The sequence below is a fragment of the Cynocephalus volans genome, chromosome 10 (assembly GCF_027409185.1).
Source record: "Cynocephalus volans isolate mCynVol1 chromosome 10, mCynVol1.pri, whole genome shotgun sequence".
In the NCBI taxonomy this organism is placed as follows: Eukaryota; Metazoa; Chordata; class Mammalia; order Dermoptera; family Cynocephalidae; genus Cynocephalus; species Cynocephalus volans.
The window spans coordinates 42,596,693-42,618,529 of NC_084469.1; the positions used below are offsets into that span (position 1 = coordinate 42,596,693).

The 21,837-nt window shown below is 35.2% G+C and overlaps 1 protein-coding gene across 1 annotated transcript; it reads left to right on the forward strand.

Annotated features, from left to right (window-relative positions):
• The first annotated feature begins 579 nt into the window (after nt 1-579).
• Nucleotides 580-21,315, forward strand: ZNF624 (zinc finger protein 624). Its single transcript, XM_063109845.1, has 6 exons — nt 580-612; nt 1,685-1,771; nt 3,991-4,056; nt 7,103-7,229; nt 7,957-8,052; nt 19,094-21,315. The coding sequence occupies exons 1-6, from the start codon at nt 580-582 to the stop codon at nt 21,313-21,315; spliced, it is 2,631 nt and encodes an 876-aa protein (XP_062965915.1).
• Nucleotides 21,316-21,837: the final 522 nt, after the last annotated feature.

A 21,837-nucleotide genomic window follows, 5' to 3' on the forward strand; every position in this document is an offset into this window, starting at 1 on the left:
GGCTCATATATTTGTATTTTTTGACTGGCTACCAATTAGTTAACTCATATTTGTGGATAGGTATTTTCTTATTTTTTTGTTATTTGTACCTTTTCAGTCTCATCATGGACCTATAGGCTTTCTCTGTTAACCTTTCTCTATTTGTTGTTTTTGATTCTTTTTATTGTACTCTAATATGAATAGTATTTTTTCTACTTTCTACCAACTTTGATGGATTCTACTGTATATTGTTATACGAAACTATGTGCTTAAGTTGTAGTATTGCTTCCAAATTTAGGCATCTCCATTTTCTCTGTTATTTTGAGCCTTGGCTTGAATATCCTGGAATGTATCCTGGAATGATGATCTATTTTAGATCAGTGTGTCTTAAACCTTAATGTGTACATATGAATCACCTAGGCATCTTATTAAAAGGTTCTGGAGTTGGGCCTGAGATGTTGCATTTTTCATAAGCTCTCTGGTGATATTAGTGCTGCTGCCCTTCAGACCTCACTTTTGACCAAGAAAACTCTTGGGTATAGATTCTTAATGGAGGCAAATTGCCTATATGAGGCAGAGACAGATACAGCATAATTCAGCATGGACTCCTTTGGCCCCCAGAGGCCCTACCGGGTGGGGACAGTGTCAGAACTGCCTAGGAAACTGTCATTACAAAGTAGAATTTCACAAGATTTGGAAAGCTCAATTCTTACTGTGCCACTGCCCTTTTATACTCTGGGCTTGTAACATCATTCTGGAAGTACGTATGCGATCCGTGCACTTGTTAAGACAATGTTTGCAAGCATTAGGCTCTTCTTGTTTTTGAACCAAATTCAGCATCTGCAAGGCCATATTCTTAACCAAAGATAGAAAAGCATAATTAGTGTCCAGGCATACCTGAATAAGATCTCTGCCACCTTATTTCTCCATAGTATAAAACCTTTATTATACATACATCTTTTTTCAATATAAAAGCATTACTGCTTAATGTTTTGTTCATTGAATTCTGTATCCGTTCTATTATTATTGTTATTCCTGCTTCTTTTTTATTTGGATCTGCCTGATATAGAAAGGACAGGTAAGGATCTGTTTGTATATGAGATTGGGAGGGGCATGTCAAGGTTTCTAATATTATTTAAATTTTGAAGTTGTGTTCTCTTTACATGAAACTGACATTTCTGAACATTTTAGGAAATTGACTCTTCACAGGAAAGGCAGGAGAAAGAGATTCTTGGACTATTTCATTGTTAGATGTGTAGGTGATTGTGGCAAAGAAGGAATTGAGTTATTTTTTTCACTTCACACAGCATATTGATTTAGTGGAAAAGCTGTGGACTTTGGAATTAGATTGATTTGGAGTCATGCATGGCGATAAGTAAATAGTTTAATTTTTCTAGGCCTCAGTTTTCTCATTCCTCATCTGAAGAATGGGAATGTAATTCCCAATGGGTTGATGTGAAGATTAAATGAGAAAGCATTTTAAAAGCTCTTTGTACAATGTCTGGCCCACTAGTTGTGACTACATTTAATGGTGTTAAAATCTCAAGATCTCCAGGAGCAAGGATCTTTGTCCCTCACTGATCTTGAGGGTTACTCTTGTATTCCTTTAGGGAGGTCATGCTCATTTGTATGTCAGAATTTCACCTTGGTGAGTTTGAAATTCCCAAGGCAGGATTGGTTTTCATGGCTTATTTCTTTTCCACAGATATGTCTTTGTAGGACTACTCTTTCTAGAGAGCGGAATACAGAGGCAGAGATTATGGCTGCTGTGGTTTTTTCAGTTGGACCTCTGGTGAGTTGGGGTTTGCTCTGTTTCTGAGCTGCTGTCTTGATTTGAGAGCATATCTACTTTTTCTGAAGTCTTGTGACTTCTCTACCTCACCCTCACCCTTTCTGGGAACTGAACCAAACTGATTTATGAAAATTGGGTTCTTGCAGTAAAGCCTGTAATCTAGAGGAGGATTCACTATACTTATTGAACCAAATATCAGGACACATGATCTTTCCAAAAATATCTGGGCCATCTTTAATTATGTTAGGCATCTTTAATTTTTATTTTAAATTTGTATTGTTCCCAGAAACTTCAGTTATTTATGGGTTAGTAGGATGGAATATTTTTCAATTGGGAAATTTGGTTTAGGAAATTTTGGGGAAAAAATATATGTACACACACACACGCACACACCCCCGACCCTAATTCATAGGGACCATTCCCCTTGTGCCACTCTCAGTCATCTCTTTCATACCCATTAAGAAGTGACCAAATTTAATAGATGACATGGAGAGAAAGATGTTTAAGACACAACACTGGCCTGTAGAGAGCTTACAGTGTCATTGAGGTAAGGCATACAAAAGAAATAGTTACATAATTTATTTAGGTGAGTAATAGTTGCTTAGCAGTATGGTAAACATGAATCTTATGTAAGAAAAGAAATGGGACATTAATGTAGGCTGATTTGGTCATGGAAAGCTCATGGGGAGAGTTAGATTTAAGCTGGTACCCAATTATGGGGAGGGGGGGTTTAAATTGTAAAGTATTTGTGAGGATACTTCAGGAGAGAAGGGAGACTAAGGGTAGAGGACAGTGCATAAGCTGGTGATTCAAGATGGAGGTTGTGACGGATAGAGCTGGAAATTAGATATTTAAAGTGAATCTTTTAATGTTTCCTGAAGAAATTTAAGTGTGTGTGGGTATATGTATTTGGGATGAATATTAAGTGATAAAAGCTGTGTTTTAGCAGTGACTTTTTGAACTAGGAGATTCAGAAGAAAGGTAATACCAACAAATATAATTTGTTGTAGTAATGATGTCATAGACCTGTAGTAGTGATCTTTTATTCTTTGTAGCCAGAGTATATAACATGTAAATAGTCTTTTAAAAATACCCTTGAAAATATAAATAAAAACCAAAATGTTGCACTTGATACTTCCCACTGAATTTGTCTAGTCATGTATCATGGCATGATCAAACCTATTCTTGATTATCAGAAGTTGAGGTACACATCATCGTTTATTTTCTGGAAGCTTGATATTTGTACTTTTTTAGACAAGAACTTGGGAGGTGGGAACTAGGATAACATTTCTCCTAATGAAATTTAAGTAAAAGTTTTATTACACATAATTTTTTAAAATGACAGGAAATCTGAAATGGATAAGTACTACTAGATGGTATAGTAAAATTTCATTTTTTAAAATAAAATCAGGGGCCGGCTCCGTGGCGCAATCAGGAGAGTGCAGCACTTGGGAGCGCGGTGGCACTCCCGCCGCGGGTTTGGATCCTATATAGGAATGGCCGGTGCGCTCACTGGCTGAGTGTGGTGCGGGTGAAACTGCGCCAAGGGTTGCGATCCCCTTACCGGTCACGAAAAGACAAAAAAAAATAAAAATAAATAAAAATAAAATCAGGCCCTCATGGGGATATAGTTTCTAAGGTTTGAAAGAAAACAATATTTTAAGCGGTTCCTGAAATATTTCCTGAGTGGCTCCTGAGACATGTAGCTCCTAGACACTAATGATTTTTCAATTGTAGAGAACAGATGGTGTTAGTAGGTTTGGGATATTATTCTCGAGCAAGGTAGATACTTTCTGAGAAATAGATTTCATCTCCAGATGAAGAAACAGAATTATGTAGTGTCTGAAGGCCTTCTATTATGTTTGTTTTTGTTTTCATAGGTTCTTTGTTAAAAGCCACCCTTAAAATCATGCAGTTATATCTTTCTCAATTATGTGTGTGTCATCGTCTCAAATGAGGTGAAAGATTATAATTGGATATTACAGTGGGACCTTAATTTCAGCCCTTAGGAAAACAGTAAAAGAGGTCATCTCATATATGAAGGTTACTTCAAAAAGTTTGTGGAAAAATAGAATTAAAAGATAATACAAATGTTTCCGTGAACTTTCTGAAGACCTTTTGTACACTGCATCCACAGTGCACTGGTGGTGCTTGTTGAGGCTCTGCTGTAGGTCATAGGCAGCCTGTCACTGAGTCATCTTATCATATATTTCCCTCAGAGTCCTGAAGTTACCCAGCCAGATGAAGATCTTCACCTTCAGGCAGAAGAAACCAAATTGGTAAAGGTAATACCTACCATTTTATGTAAGAAGAATAAAAAGAAAATGCTGCTTTTACTTGCCTAATTCTTAAAGTTCCTAGTTCATTGCGAGTTCGCAATGAATATTTGACAGGTGTAGTAGCCCCAGGACTGGTGGCATCAATTTGACAGATTTCATTTCTCAATATTACTATTACTGCATATAAAAAATTAATAGTGAGCCTCTGTATCATCAAGTTTCAGTTGATATTTGTTTCCCCAGTTGATTCAGGTATAATTTGTTAACATGTATCTTAGTGTCACTTTTAATGTAGATATTTCCCCTTCCTTTTCCTCCTTTTGTAATCATTTATTGAAGAAACCATGTTATTTGAACTTTAGAGCTGTGTTGTCCAGTGAGGAAGCCATTAGCCACATGTGAGTATTGGCCACCTGAATTGTGACTAGTCCGAATTGAGATGTGCGGTAAATTTAAAATAACATACTGATACAAAGACTTAGCATGATAAACTAATGTAGATAATGTCATTAATAATCTTTATATTGATTGCCTGTTGAAATTATAATATTTTGTTTAATTGGGCTAAATAAACCATATTACCAAAATAAACTGTATTACTGTTTCCATTTTGAATGTGGCAAATGGAAAATTTTAAATCACATATATGGCTTGCATTATATTTCTATTGGATGGCGTTGATTTAGAATTTTACACACCATGAGTTTTAGTGATTGCACCCCCACGGGATTATTTAACATGCCCCCTCTACCCCTGTATTTCCTTTAAATTGTTGGATTCTTGATCAGATTCAGATTTTTATTTTTAAAAAATATTTTTTGCAATATTATTTCATATTGCTGGTATATACCACCAGAAGATACATAATGCCTAATTCAAGCCTTTTCTCATGTTAGCAGCCCCTGATGATCGTTTAATTTATTAGAGGTTGCAAAATGGTGATGTTGTAATTCCTTCATTCCTTCTTCATTTATTAGCTGGAGTACTTGCATAAAGAGAAACCTCCCCTCATTAACTAATTTAATTACATTTGATTACTGTAAGAACTATGTATAGTTTGCATATGAAAAGAAGGACAAAAGATTGATTCTTTCTCTTTATTTACCAGTTTCCAGGCATTCTCCAAAGATGATCAAAGAGTTTTTTTAATAGTTTATTATGAACTCATGAATATAAATGTTATCAGATTTTTTTTTTTTTTTTTTTTGTCTTTTTCGTGACCGGCACTCAGCCAGTGAGTGCACCGGCCATTCCTATATAGGATCCCTACCCGCGGCAGGCGCGTCGCTGCGCTCCCAGCGCCGCACTCTCCCGAGTGCGCCTGTGGGGTCGGCCCTCATCAGATATTTTTGAGATCTGTTACAGTTATTATCCTTATTGATGCTCAAATTGTCCTGTCCTTAGGCAACGGAAGCCTCATCAAGTTGTCTCCAGTGTCTTAGACATGACCCTAGTAATGTTCAATAGCTTCATAATGTTCCTGGCTCTGGTTTCTTTTGGTGGGAAGTAACATTTAGAGGCTACAGTCTGGCCTGCATAATGCTACCTAATTGATTGTTGTTTCTAGCAATTTTCAGTAGCTAAAGCTAGGAAACGTGTTTTGTTTTTTTTCCTTAAACATAAAATATGAATGTGTACTGATGCTTCCATATCAAATTGACAACTATGGAGTTTTTAACCTAATCTCATCAATAGTACATTTATATCTTCTTCTTCTCATTAATTCTCAATGATATCAATATGCTAATTTGCTTTATCCAACACTCCACACACAACAGTTAAAGAATAGCATTTCTGTCACTACTACCAAAATGATTATTTACTGAAAAAGTTTTGTTTTTTTTTTTCATTTGTTTTTCTCCTCAGGATATTTCTCACAAGCGATATACAGAAAAATTACTGTCTTAAAGTCACTCAAAATAGTTCCTCTCTTATGAATGGGTATGCTACCAACTTGTTTCATTTTACTTTTAATTTTTAGGGATTGCTTTTTTTAAATTTAATTTTTGTTTTATAATAATATAAAATATTTACAGGGTTCAAAAGTCAAAACTACAAAACAGGAAATAGTACAAGGAGACTAGCTTCTACTCCAGTACTCTCAACTCTTATTTCCTCCTTCCCCCAATAGGTAATCATTAAAAAAATTTTTTGGCTCATTCTTCCATTTTTTATACAAGCATATATATTAGGGATCTTCAAAAAGTTTGTAGATTCATATTATCTTTCAATTCCATTTTTCCATGAACTTTTTTTTTTTTTTTTTTCTTCTGACGGGTAAGGGGATTGCAACCCTCGGCACGGTGTTGTCTGTGCCACGCTCAGCCAGCGTGTATAGGCCATCCCTATATAGGATCCGAACCCGTGGCCTCGGCACTACCAGTGCCACACTCTCCCGAGTGAGCCACGGGGCCGGCCCTTCCATGAACTTTTTGAAGTACCCTCATATTATATATATATATATATATATATATGTGTGTATATATATATATATATATATATATGTATGTATTGTATAGCCTGACCAAAGAAGTTCCCTCAATGTCCTGTGACTTCTTACTTTTCATTCTCAAAGAGAGCTTATAGTATTCTGTATTCACAATCTGAATGATAAAATAAACCTTTATTAATATTTTATATTTTATTAGTATTGATATTTATTTTATTAATATTGATGTTTTAGATAGGCTAGGGTTTTGGAGGAAACTACTAGCTGTTATCAAATATTTCAAAGACTTTCTAGGGAGGGAGGAAACCATGCTGTGTGACTCCAGATCATAATATAGCAAGACCAATATTTAGAAATTATTGAAAGCCATATTTGAATTGGTCTGAAAAAAAAACTTGCTATCAGGTGAAACTCTGAAGATGGAATAAGCTTCCTCTTATGGTTTCGAGTTCATGTTATATCGTGTAAGGGTTGAACTGATTGACCTACATAATCATTTTGTGATTCTGATTTCTGTAGTTCTTACCCAGTTTTAGTACATACTATTCTGCCTGACAGGTCTAATTGTGTAGTCTCTGTGTGATCACAGTGTATTTATTTTAGGAATCAGTGACATTTAAGGATGTGGCTATAGACTTCACATTGGAGGAGTGGAGGTTGATGGACCCTACACAGAGGAACCTGCACAAAGATGTGATGCTAGAGAATTATAGGAATCTGGTCTCTCTGGGTAAGGATAACTTCTCTTCTGTGTTGATGTATCTACCCATTTGACCAGGTGTGCTAAATATATAAAGCTTCTATAATTCTTAACTGAATTTTGGTTTAGAATTTAGGTATCAGTATCTCTTAGTCTTAGGGACACATTGTTGGGAGTTATGCTATTTCTTACTCTGAATTAAATGGTCTTCCATCGTAGAGTATGAAATATATATTTCGTTGACATTCCCACAGATTTAGGGCTGAAGATTTTTCTAGCCACTTCCATAAATAGGAGTTATTATTAGTGCCTTTAGAAAGAATAAAACAAATGTGTTCATTTTCCTTCTAAATTCAGATTATTCCCTTGATCTATTATTCCACCAAATTGGGATTGTAGTGTTGAGCTCCTCTGAGATATCTTTGTAAATTCTATAGAACATTACTGTACAATAAAACATTCTGCTGTAATAGGAATGTTCTATCTGTGCTGTCCAATGTGGCAGGTACTAGCCATTTATGGCTTTTGAGCACTGGAAATTTGGCTAATCTGTCTGAAGAACTGAATTTTAAATTTTACTTAAATTGATGTAAATTCAAATTTAAATAGCCACATTATTGGCAACTGCATTGGAAACTGCAGCTCTGAAACTTCCTATAATTGCCACTCTGCACAGAAGATTAAGAACTGAAACTGAATTTGGTAATAGTTCTTGCTCATAGTTCCAATCAAATCCTATTCATTTTTCTGTGAACAGGGCTTGCAGTTTCCAAACCAGACATGATATCTCATTTGGAGAATGGGAAAGGACCGTGGGCAGTGGTAAGAGAAATTTCAAGAATCCCCTATCCAGGTGAGTTAATCAGAACTAGTAATTTGGGGTTTATTTCAAGTAACATGTCATGGGGGGATGTTCAGCAGAACATCTGAAATATTTTGGAGGGTATCTTTGCTCAAAGTTGTCTCAGAGGAAAAGACCCCCTCCCTGCCCATCCCTTTCACACCCCTCTTCTCTCTCCATCTCTCTTCTCCATTTTTGGTTCCCTGCTCCATCTTACTCTACTTTCTTGGGGATATGATTTTATAATTATTCCTTCATTCCTTCATTCAAACATGCATAACATATCCCTTTCAGGTATATCCTCTCCAGTTAACTTTATGTTTACCATCATCTGACATTTTCCTTCTCTTCCTCTCTCTTCCTTCATTTTCCCAAAAATACTTTCTTAAGGGTTACTACTGATTTCTTTTCAGCTAAAACCTACTCATTATAGGTTCACCTGCAAGCCTACTGAAACTTTGGGGGAACCCTCTTCCTCTCCTCTAGGTTCTTAACTAATTGAGAATACAAGCAAGGAATCAGTTGAGAATCAAAATACAGTATTCATTTATTTAATCAGTATTTATTACTCACTTATATGCTGTGAACTGGGTCAAGTATTAGTGCTACAGCAGTGAATAAGATGGATCAGGTTCCTGCCCTCATGAAGATTAAATTTTGAGAAACAGATAATTAACAAGCAAATAAACAAAAGCAAACTAAATAGTGGTTGTACTGTCTTTTAGGTGTGAGATAAACTGGGGGATATGAAAGAGTAACTAGGTTGGGGATGAGGGTGCCTCTTGTAGATGGGATGGTCAGGGCAGGCTTCTGAGGAGATGACCTGTAAGCTGAGACCTGAAGAGTCAGAAGAATCCAGCCAGGGGAAGAGGAGAAGAGAAGCATTTTAGGCAAAGGGAAGAACATCAGAGCAAAGGACCTGATATGGAAAAGAATGTAATGTGTTCTAGAAATCAAAAGGAAGCTTCTGTGACTGAAACATAAGAGAGGGGAGACTGATATGGAATAAAATTAGAGAGACAGGAGCCCACCTATGCAGTGCTTTGTAGGTGATGGTAAGGAATTTGGATTTTAATCTGAGTGAAAAAGCATGGAAAGATTTTAATTTAGGATTTTTAGAAGACCTGTTTATGTAGATTGAACTTAAGAGCATAAAGCAGGCAGTAAGTCAAGAGGTTGTTACATAGTCCAGGCAAGAGATGATAGTAACTTTGATTAGGGTGATGGTGTGGAGATGGAAAGAAATAAATGGATTCTAGTTCATCTGATTATTCATTTTATTGTGCCATCCATAACTCACATGTGTTACATATATTCTTTTTCTATATCAAATATATATAATTAAAAGAGTAAATGAAAGGTAGATATTGGAGGTAGTTTTAGACAACTCTTCAGAGAAAGGATTTTTTTCCTTTGTGAGGAGTGAAAGAGAGAGATGGGGCAGCAGCTAGAGGATAGTATGGATGGAGTCAAGGAAAACTCTTATTTTACTTTTGAGATGGGAGTTTCTATGGCATGTTTGAGTCCTGATAGGAATGCATCACCAGAGAGGGAGAAGTTGATGTGGCATGTCAAAGATGGGACCACTGAAGGACTAAAGTGTTTGGGAAGGTGAAAGGAGAGAAAATCTAGGCTGGAAAAGTAGATGTTTACCTTTGATATGCGGGGAGGTTTACCTCTTCTGCTGTAACACTAGGAAAGGTGGAGAAGGTGGATACAGAGGTAAGTCAATTGGTGGTGAAGATTGGGGAATCTACTATGATAGCTTCCATATTCTCTAAAATATGAGGCAAGGTTATCAGCTTATATTGTGGAAAGAAAGAGTTGAGAGAGAGGGAAAGTTATATTTTTATGGTACATAGAATTCACCAGGGAAGCCCTCTTGGCCTGAAGCTTTTATTATGGAAGGTGTTTAATTATAGCTTCTGTATCTTTAGTACTTATAGGACTATTCAAATTTCCTATTTCTTTTTGTTTGGGGTCTTATTTATGAAGTCTTTGCCAAGTCCTACTTCCTGAAGTGTTTCCCCTTTGTTTTCTGTTAGGATTTTTATATTTTCAGGTGTTATATAAAAGTCTTTAATCCATTTAGGGTTGATTTTGGTATATGGTGAGAGGTACAGATCTAGTTTTATTCTTCTACTTATGGATGTCCAGTTTTCCCAGTACTATTTATGAAGAGGCAGTCTTTTTCCCAATGTGTGTTCTTGTTGTTTTTGTCAAAGATCAGTTGGCTGTAAGTACGTGGGTTGATTTCTGGGTTTTCTATTCTGTTCCATCAGTCTGAGTGTCTGTTTTCATGCCAGAACCATGCTGTTTTGGTTACTATAGTTTTGTAGTATAATTTGAAGTCAGGTAGTGTTATGTTTCCAGTTTTATTTTCCTTTGCTCATGATTGCTTTGGCTATTTGGGGTCTTTTGTTTTTCCATATGAATGTTAGGATTGTTTTTTCTATTTCTGTGAAGAATGTCATTGGTATTTTAATGAGGATTGCCTTGAATCTGTAGAGTGCTTTGGATAGTACGGACATTTTCACAATTTTATTCTTCCTATCCAAGAGCATGAAATGTCTTTCTGTCTTTTTGTGTTCTCTTTAATTTCTTTAAACAGTGATTTGTAGTTCTCATTATAGAAATCTTTCATCTCCTTGGTTAAATTGATTCCTAGGTGTTTTTTTCTTTTTTTTGTTTGGTGACTGTTGTAAATGAGCTTGCTTTCTTGATTTCTTTTTCTGCTAATTCATTATTGGAGTATAAAAATGCTACTGATTTTGGCATGTTGATTTTGTATCCCGCATCTTTACTGAAATTGTTTATCACCTCTAAGATTTTTTGATACAGTCTTTAGGTTTTTCTGTATGTCATCTGCAATCAGGAACAGTTTGGCTTCATTTTTTTGAACCTGGATACCCTTTATTTCTTTCTCTTACTTGATTGCTCTTCCTATTACTTCCAGTATTATGTTAAATAGGGGTGGTGAGTGGGTATCCTTGTCTTGTTCCCATTCTTAAAAGCTGAGAGCTTTTCCCCATTCAGGATAGTATTGGTGGTGGGTTTGTCATATATGGCTTTTATTGTTTTTTTTTTTTTTTTTTTTTTTTTTGTGACTGGCCGCACCGAGCACACCGGCCATCCCTATATAGGATCCGAACCCGCGGCGGGAGCGCTGCAGCGCTCCCAGTGCCGCACTCTCCCGAGTGCGCCATGGGGTCCGCCCATGGCTTTTATTGTTTTGAGATGCTTTCTCCTATACCTAATTTACTGAGAGTCTTTATCATGAAGAGAAGCTGAATTTTGTCAAATACTTTTTTTCGTCTATTGAGATAATACTATGTTTTTTTTCCTTGATTTTGTTGATGTGGTATACATATTTATGGACTTGTGTGTGCTGAACTATCCTTGCATCCCTGGGATTAATCCAACTTGCTCGTGGTGTGTAATTTTTTTTGATGTGTTGCTGTATTCTGATTGCTATATTTTGTTGAGGATTTTTGCATCTATGTTCATCAAAGATATTGGCCTGTAGTTTTTTGTCGTTGTTGTATCTTAGTCTGGTTTTAGTATCAGGGTGATACTGGCCTCACAGAATGAGTTTGGGAGAATGGCCTTTGTTTCAATGTTTTAGAATAGTTTGAAGAGAATTGGTATTAATTCCTCTTTAAAGGTCTGGTAGAATTTAGCAGTAAAGCCATCCAGTCCTGGGCTTTTTTTTGTTGGGAGATTGCTGATTAGTGCTTCAGTCTCGATGCTTGTTAGTGGTCAGTTTAGGTTTTCTAGCTCTTTTTGGTTCAATCTTGGTAGGGTGTATGTGTCTAGAAATGTATCCATTTCCTCTAGGTTTTCAAATTTGTTGGCATGTTGTTGTTTATAATAGCCTCTAATGATTATTTGTATTTCTGTGGAATCAGTTGTAATGTCTCTTTTATCATTTATGATTTTTATTGTTTGGGTCTTCTTCTTTTTTTTTTTTTTTTTTGTTAACCTAGCTGTGGTTTGTCTATTTTGTTTATCTTCTCAAAAAACCAAGTTTTGTTTCGTTAATCTTTTTTTTATCATTTTTGGGGGTCTCTATTTAATTTAGTTCTGCTCTGATCTTAATTATTTCTTTCCATCTATTGATTTTGCAATTGGATTTTTCTTGTTTTTCTAATTCTTTGAGATGTATTGTTTCTTGTTTATTGAGATCTTCCTGTTCTTTTGACGTAAGCATTTACTGCAATAAACTTGCCTGTTAACACTGCTTTTACTCTATCCCACAGGTTATGTATGGTGTGTCTTTATTTTCATTAGTTTCAAGAAATTTTTTGATTTCCTGTTTAATTTATTCTTGGACCCATACATCGTTCAGAGTATGTTGTTTAATTTCCATGTATTTGTATAGTTTACAGAGTTTCACTTATTACTGATTTCTAGTTTTAATCCATTGTGGTCTAAAAGGATACTTGAAGTCATTTCAGTTTTTAAAAAATTTGTTGAGACAATTTGTGACATAACATGTGATCCATTCTAGAGAATCCATGTGCTCATGAGAAGAATGTACATTCTCTAGTTGTTGGATGAAATGTTCTGTCGATATCTGCCAGGTCCAGTTGGTATAAAGTGTAGTTTAAATCCTGTGTTTCTCTGCTGATTTGTTGTCTAGATGATCTATCCAATGCTGAGATAGGGGCAGGTAGGCCCCCAGCTGTTATTGTATTGGGGTCTATCTTTTTCTTTAGGTCTAATAATGTTTGCTTTATATACCTGGGTGCTCCAGTGTTGGGTGCATATATGTTTATGATTGTTATGTCTTCTTGCTGAATAGATCTCTTTATAATTATATAACGGCCTTCTTTGTCTCTTTCTATGATTTTTGGTGTAAGGTCTGTTTTATCCAATACAAGAATAGCTACTCCTGTTCATTTTTAGTTTCCATTTGTGTGGTATATCTTTTTCTATCCCTTCACTTTTAGTCTGTGTGTGTCTTTACAGGTGAGGTGAATCTCTTGAAGAGCATATAGTTGGGTCTAGCTTTTTAATCCAGTCAATGTATTTTGAATGGGAAGTTTAATGCACTTACATGTAGGCTTATTTTTCAAAGGTATTGTCTTATTCCTGGCATTTTATTTTATTGATTTTTGTTTGGATGTTTTAAATATGCTTTGTTTGTTTCTTCCCCATTTGTTGTTTGTCTTCGATGTTTGTTGGGTTTTTGAGGTGGTAAAACTTAGTTTCTTTCTCTTTCTCATTTGTATTTTTGTTCTACCAGTGGGTTTTGTTCTTTCTTGTGTATTCATGGTAGTGATTATTATTTTTCAGATTCGAGATGCAGGACCTCTTCAGGATTTCTTGCAAGGTTGGTTGTGTGGTGGTGAGCTCCTGCCATTTCTGTTTGAATAGGAAATATGCTATTTGTCCTCACTTCTGAAGGATAGTCTTGCTGGGTATAGTATTCTTGGCTGAAAGTTTTTTTCTTTTAGTATTTCAAATATATCATCCCATTTTCTTCTGGCCTGTAGAGTTTTTGTTGAGAAGTCTGCTGTTAGTTGGATGGGGGCTCCCTTATAGATGAATTGATGGTTTTCTCTTGCTGCTTTTAAAATTTTTTCTTTGGCTAGAATGTGTCTTGGGAAGGATTGTATTATATTGAATCTGTTTGGGGATCTTTGAGCCTCCTGGATCTGAAAGTCCATGTCTCTCCCTATACCTGGGAAGTTTTCTGTTGCTATTTCTTTGAATAGGTTTTTAATGCCTTTTTCTTTCTCCTCCCCTTCTGGGACACCCATGATTCAGGTGTTTGTGCACTTAAGGTTGTCTGCTAGCTCTCTTAGATTTTCTTCATATTTTTCTTTTTTTGTCCACCTAGGTTATTCCATAAAGACCATCTTTGTGATCATAAATTCTTTCTTTGCTCGCTCTAGCCCTCTGCTTAAGCTCTCACTTGTGTTTTTTGTTTCATCGAATGAATCCTTCAGTTCCAAGAGTTCTGCTATGTTCTTTTTTAAGGTAATAATTTCTTTGTAATTTCCTCCTTTATAGCCTGGATATTTTTTATTGTTTCATTGTGTTGTCTGAGTCTTCTCATGTCTCATTGAGTTTCCTTAAGATTGTTGTTCAGATTTCCTTTTCGCTTATTTCAAGGGTTTCCTGTTCCATGGGGTCTGGTACTTGCAACTTTCTATATTCCTTTGGTGGTGTCATATTTTCTTGTTTTTTCGTATTTCTACTCTATGCTGATGTCTGATCATCTGACTGAGCAGTTGTTTCTTCTATTACTCTGGAGTGGACTTTGAGGAGAGAGACTTCCTTCTCTTTTTTCTGACCTCCACTTTTTTCTGCACTTCTCTTTGTGTCAGTGCGGTTGAGTGGGTGGCAAGCTGCCTGCATGGAGGCCATGGCTGCTACTGTGGCCACAGGCTGCCCTTACAGTGGCCATGGCTGTGGCGGACCATCCACACAGAAGCAGTGTTTGTGCCATGCTTCTGCCTTCTGTCTGGTTAGGGACTGCCTGTGGCTCCTGTCTAGGTCTCTGGGCATGCTCTTGCCTTCTGTCTGGCATGGGAGACTGCCTGTGGCTCCTGTGTATGTCCTGAGCATGCTCCTTCCTTCTGTTGGGTGGGGGAGACTGCCTGCAGCTCCCACCTAGGTCCCCGGGCATGCTCCTGCCTTCTGTTGGGTGGGGGAGGCTGCATGTGGCTCCTGCCTAGGTTCCCACACATGCTCATGCCATAATCTTGTTGCTTGTAATCTTACTGTGGTCAGAGACCATGCACTGTTTGATTTCAGTTTTCACAAATTTCTTAAAACTTTGTTTTCCACATCATCAATTTTTGTAAACATTTTGTGTGCACTTGGAAAAAAGTATAGTCTACAGGTATTGGTATTAAGTACAGTGTTGTAGATATGTCAAGAGGTTAAGTTTGTTATTTATGTTACTAAAATCTATGTACTTACAACTTATTGTATTTCTTAGTGGTTGAGAAAGATTTTTTAAAGTCTTCCAGTGATACTGTAAATTTGTGTTTCTCATTTTAGTTTTTTTTTATTTTGAAGCTTTGTTATTAGGTAAATGCAAATTTAGAATTGTTATATCTTTCTAGTACATTGGACCTTTTGTCATTATGAAGTTTCTTATCTTTGTTAGTGGTTCTTGCCTTGAAGTCTATTTTGCCTGATATTAATGTTATTAGAACATCTTTCTTTTGGTTATTGTTTGTATGAGATATCTTTTTTCATCTGTCCACTTTCATCATTTATATATCTTTGTATTTTATGTGTTTCTTTTGTAAGTAGCATACTGTTCATTTTTTTAACCAATCTGATAGTCCATGTCTTCTGTAGTGTTTAGTCCATTTGTATATATTTAAGTAATTTTAACTCTACCATCTAATCATGAAAGTGCTTTGCCTGTTCTGTATTTTTCTTCCCATTCATTCTTCCTTTAGATTTTATGTTTCTTTTTTCTATTTGCCTCCTCTAGTCACTTGGTAATTATAACATTTTAAATTATTTTTTTAGTGTGTAAAACAGAAATTACAGAATGCATCCTTGATTCAGCAGTCTAATATATGTTTTCCCCTCTTCCCAAGCAACACAAGGACCTCAGAACAGCTTATTCCATTTAACTTTACATATATTACGTATTTTAATTCTATATATGTCAAATCTTATTGTTGTTATTGTTTTATGCGGTCAATATTTATTTAAATTTACCCACATTTTTACCTTTCCTTTCTCTTAATTTTGTTCTTCTTTGTGAGCTTGTATCTGAGATTATATTTCTTCTGCTTAAGGAACATCCTTTATTGTTTCCTTTTATTCAGGTATGCTTGTGTCATATTCTCTCTCTTTTTATTTTTTTTGCCTAAAATTTCTTTATTTGACCTTCCCTTTTGAAGGATATTTTTGGTAAGTTCTAGATTCTAGATTGGCAGTCATATTCTTTCAATATTTTAAAGGTAACATTTCATTGTTTTCTATTTTACATAGATTCTGTTGAGAAGTGAACCAGAAGTCAGCGAACTCTTTATATAAATGCAGGACAGCAAATATTCTAGGCTTTGTGGTGTTGTAAGGTCTCTGTTGCAACTACTTCACTCTGCCATTGTAGCACAAAAGCAGCCATAGTCAATATATTAACCAGTGATCTTCATTGTATTCCACTAAAATTTCATTTATGGTCACTGAAATTGAATTTTATGTAATTTTAATGTTCTACAATATATCATTCTTTTGATATATTTTTTAACCATTTAAAAAGTAGAAACCACTTTTATCTCACTGGCCACATGAAAACAAATAATGGGCCAGATTTGGCTGTAGTTTGCAACCTCTAATTGTTGCCCCTTGAAAGAAATCTTTTTTCCTCTGGCTGCTTTTAAGATTTTAGTTTTCAACATTTTTACTACTGTGTGTTTTAGTGTAATTATCTTTGTATTTCTCATGCATGAGGTTCCTTTGGCTTCTAAAATTTGTGACTTTTTAAAATCTGTCTTAGAAAATTCTTGGACATTATTTCTTTGAATTTGATTTTGTCCATTCTCTCTCATTTCTCTTTCTAGCCTTCTAGGACTCTAACTACATCTTATGGTAGACCTTTTTACTATCCTGTATGTCTCTTGTGCCTTTTAAATGTGTTTTCAAATTTTCCTCATTCTGTACTTCAATATGGAAATTTTCTATTGACCTGTCATCTATTTTGCTCTCTTATGTACTGTACCTCCTGTGTTCTTAGCCCATACTATGAATTCTTCATTTATTTTTCACCTCTAGAATTTCCATTTGGTTTATATTTTAGACTTTCCAGCTGTTCTTTGGTGAAATTGTTAATCTTGTCTTATTTTCTTGAATATAATTATAGTTATTTTAAAGTCTATGTCTGAGACCTCTGTTATCTGGATTCATTGTAGATCTGCTTCTATTTATTTTTTCCTCATGTGATTTTTGTCTCCTTGTATATAGGTATATATACCAATTGATTTTGATTGACTATTAATCATTGACTATGAAAACCTATAGCAATAATTTAGGTTCTGAATTATGCAATTTTTCCCACACAGGACTTATGTTTGCTTTTGGTGGACTTCTAGACTAGGGGCTCGAACTCTAACAACCCTCGGTCACCTTCATTCAGTTAGAAATTTGAATGAACTGGGTTTTATTTCTTGAGCAGGCTGATCTGTTTTTAATCATCTATTTTTAGGGCATATCACATTGAGATTCCATCCAAACCATAGGGGTTCCAGGATTGTTCTCTTTGGTGGACCTAAATTTAGATCTTTGTCTGTTTTATTAAAAGTTCTATGTACCCATTCAACCTCTCAGTCATTTCTTAGAGAATTAGCAGAAATCTGTTGGGGAAAATACTAGGATCCACCAAATACTAGGATCAATTTTTTGGGTTTCATTCTTCTCCTTGTAACTCTTTAAGCCTTGGTAGTTTTTAGTTGCTTCCAAACAGATTTTTTTCTCTTTATTTTGTCCACCTTTTCAAATTGTACTTAGCAATAGTATTGGTCAAGATTACTTAGTCTGATATTACCAAAATGCAGGTCTCTCAAATATAAAAGATTTTTTTTCTGTTTTTTATTCATGTTGTTTGAAATTGACATTTTACTTTTACTCCAGAAAGAAGAGAATTTAGCCTCACATATATTAATAAAGTTTATGCAAGGAAATTTATTAAAGAAAAATTTTAATTTCTAATTTTAACTTTTCTGCACCTGAAGCTTTCATAACTTTAGTATATTTTATAGCAAATTTGTCTGCTTTTCAAATTCATTTCCTTTTCACATTTAAAATGTTTTATTAGTTCCTGAATTCCAAATTGGTATTATAGATGTGTTTTCTGTAGCTTCTGTTCTGACAAAAAAATTTTTTTTGTCAGATTTTAGCAATATAACGTCCTAGGACAAAAAATATATGCTGAAGTTAACTAAAACTATGTAAATATAAAAAAAAAGAATTTATTAAAAATAGCAGCAATATCATGAGAGAAAATTAATTTTTTTGGTATTTTTTTCTTTTATCAATATACAGTGTAGTTGAATTTTGTGTCCTTTTACCAGTTCCTCCTTCTCCCCCCTCCCCCCAGTCAACATCATATCTGTTCAACTGTCTTAAACAAGTTCAAGGAACTGTTATGACTGTTGTGTCCTCTTTTTGTCCCCCCCCAATTTATTTGTTTGTGTATTTATTTATTTATTTTTACGAGAGGCCCGAACCACCGACCCGCAGGCCCCAAGATAGAAAGAGAAAATTAAATTTTATAAAAGCAAAGTAACAGATGAAATTTCTTGATTAAAAATGACTTTTAAAGTCATAAAGCTTTATGTACTGTCTACAAGAGGTATTGGTCTGATTTGTTTTTAAACATTTACTGTAATTACCTGAAAATGAATTAGATGTTTTAAAAAGTCTAAAAGTGTTAAAAATAAAATATTAAATTGCATGTACAAGCAAGTTGTAAGACCTGCACCCCACAGTAGAATTATTTTTAAATTAATTTTTGTCTGCCTCAGAGATGTTGTTGGGTAAATAAAAAAGCAGCAAAAGCTGCTCTTGATTATATAGTATGGTCTTCCGTAAAAGTCCTTTGAAAAGATATGTATAAAGTCTTAGCTGTTCTGCCAGAGAAATTTGAGAAAGCCCTCACAACAAAAGCTGGTCAACCAAGAAGGAGAACAAATAGAAAGAAAGTATGGCTGGGGACAGATGTCTGGTTTGTGGAGTAAATGGGAAGTGAGGAAGTAATGTCAATTTATGGGGAATGCTCTAAAAAAGTTGGCTCTAAATGGAATGAGAAAAGGAATATTCGAGAGACTTACAGTCTAGGAGGGTTATCATGAATGAATTTTTTTATTAGAGGAAAATCTCACTGAATTTGATACTCTGGTTCTTTGCTAAACAAGCTTCCGTTAACCCTACCTTCTTCTTTCTAGAAAACAGCGTCTATTTTCAAGTAGTCAAAACTATATTCATTATCAGCCCATTTTTCATTTTATTATCCTGTTTAGTGAGATTTCCTCAGCTTAGAAAATAGGAGTTATTTGATTTTTCTCTTTTTTCCCCCTAGACTTGGAGACCAAATGTGCAACAAAGAATGTTATACTAACAGAGGATATTTCTGAAGATTTATCACAGGAAGCCATAGTGGAGAAAGTCACAAAGAATGGTCTATGGGATTCCAGAATGGGAGGATTATGGAAATGGAATGACAGGATATTGAGAATGCAAAATGCTCAGCAGAGTTATTTGAGGCAAAGAATAGTTACGTACAAGAAAATTTCCACTGGTCAAAGAGGCTTTAGATTTGGATCTGTTCTTTTTCCAGAACCAGGAGTTATCTCAGAAGAGCCCCACAGCAAATGTCAAACACATAAGGAAAATTTCACAGAAAATTTAGATTTGATTACAGATACCCATTTGGGGCAGATAATTAACAATGATACAGAAGGCAGTAAAGCCATAAGGCAAACTTCAGAACTTACTTTGGGTAAAAAATCCAGTAATAAAGAAAAACCCTATAAGTGTAGTACATGTGAAAAGGCCTTTCGTTATAGGTCATTACTCATTCAACATCAGAGAACGCACACTAAAGAAAAGCCTTATGAATGTAATGTATGTGGGAAAACATTCAGCCAGCCTTCATATCTTAGTCAGCATAAAAAAATTCACACTGGAGAAAAGCCCTATAAATGTAATGAATGTGGAAAGGCCTTCATTGCTTCTTCATCACTTATGGTACATCAGAGGATTCATACTAAGGAGAAACCTTATCAGTGCAATGTCTGTGGAAAATCCTTTAGCCAGTGTGCCCGTCTTAATCAGCACCAAAGAATTCAAACTGGTGAGAAACCCTATAAATGTAGTGAATGTGGGAAAGCTTTTAGTGATAAATCAAAACTTGCAAGACATCAGGAAACTCACAATGGCGAGAAACCTTACAAATGTAATGATTGTGGGAAAGCCTTTAGGAATAAATCATATCTTAGTGTACATCAGAAGACCCATACTGAAGAGAAACCATATAAATGCAATGAATGTGGGAAATCTTTCAAGAATACCACAATTTTTAATGTTCATCAGAGAATTCATACTGGAGAGAAACCCTTTAGATGTAATGAATGTGGGAAAGCTTATAGAAGTAATTCAAGCCTTATTGTACATATAAGAACTCATACTGGGGAAAAACCCTATGAATGTAATGAATGTGGGAAAGCATTTAATCGCATAGCAAATTTCACAGAACATCAGAGAATTCATACAGGAGAAAAACCCTATAAATGTAATGAATGTGGGAAAGCATTTATTAATTATTCATGTCTTACTGTACACCACAGAATGCACACAGGAGAGAAACCTTATAAATGTAATGAATGTGGAAAGGCCTTCATGCGTTCTTCATCTCTAATTATACATCAGCGTATTCATACTGAAGAGAAACCTTATCTGTGTAATGAATGTGGGGAATCTTTCAGAATAAAGTCACACCTAACTGTACATCAGAGGATTCATACTGGAGAAAAACCATATAAATGCACTGACTGTGAGAGAGCATTCACCAAAATGGTAAATCTCAAGGAGCATCAGAAAATTCATACTGGAGTGAAACCCTATAAATGTTATGATTGTGGAAAATCCTTCAGGACGAAATCATACCTTATTGTGCATCAGAGGACCCATACTGGAGAAAAACCATATAAATGTAATGAATGTGAGAGAGCCTTCACTAATACATCCCAGCTTACTGTGCATCAACGAAGGCATACTGGAGAGAAACCCTATAAATGTAATGAATGTGGGAAAGTTTTTACGAGTAACTCAGGCTTTAATACCCATCAGAGAACACATACTGGAGAAAAACCGTTTAAATGTAATGACTGTGGGAAAGCATTTAGCCAGATGGTACATGTCACAGAACATCAGAAAATCCATAGTGGAGAGAAGCCCTATAAGTGTGATGTCTGTGGAAAAGCCTTCAGGAGGGGTTCATATCTTACTGTGCATTGGAGAACACACACTGGAGAAAAACCCTATACCTGTAAGGAATGTGGAAAAGGTTGTATTACTCTGTCACAGCTAACTCTACATCAGAGAATTCATACTGGGGAGAGACCCTATAAATGTGAAGAATGTGGAAAAGCCTTCAGAACTAACTCAGATTTTACTGTACACCTGAGGATGCATACTGGAGAAAAACCCTATAAATGTAATGAATGTGGAAAAGCCTTTAGGAGTAGCTCAAGTCTTACTGTACATCAAAGAATACATCAGAAAGAGACTCAGTTAATATAGAGAACAATCATTTTTCCAGCTGTCAATTCTGCAAGAAGTGTCTTATAAGCTGTATTTTATAAATGTGGGGAAATTGTCGAGAAATTCACCAGAAAATACACTCTAAAGAGACACTATGCAAGCATAGTTAATATGGAAAAGCATTTAATCATATTCAGTCTTAGAAGTTGTAAGAACATTCACACTACAGAAAAGTAATGGACAAATGAAAGCCTTCATTTAGATTTCATATTCATTCAGCAAATTATCTTCAGTTAATTGCCAATACATATATTTGCCTATTTTTCTATTGGTTTACCTGTCTTTTCTTATAAATGTTGAGGTGCTTTTAAAATATATTTTAGATAATAATCCTTTGTCATTTGTGTAGCAAAGGTTTTTCTTAATCTAGCATTTGTCTTTATATTTTTTATATAGTAAAGTCACATTTTAATTTTTATAGTAAAATGTTTATATCTTCTCCTTTTTAGATTCTTGATTTACTCTTTTTAATTAAAAGGGGTCTCCTTAATCCCTTGGTTA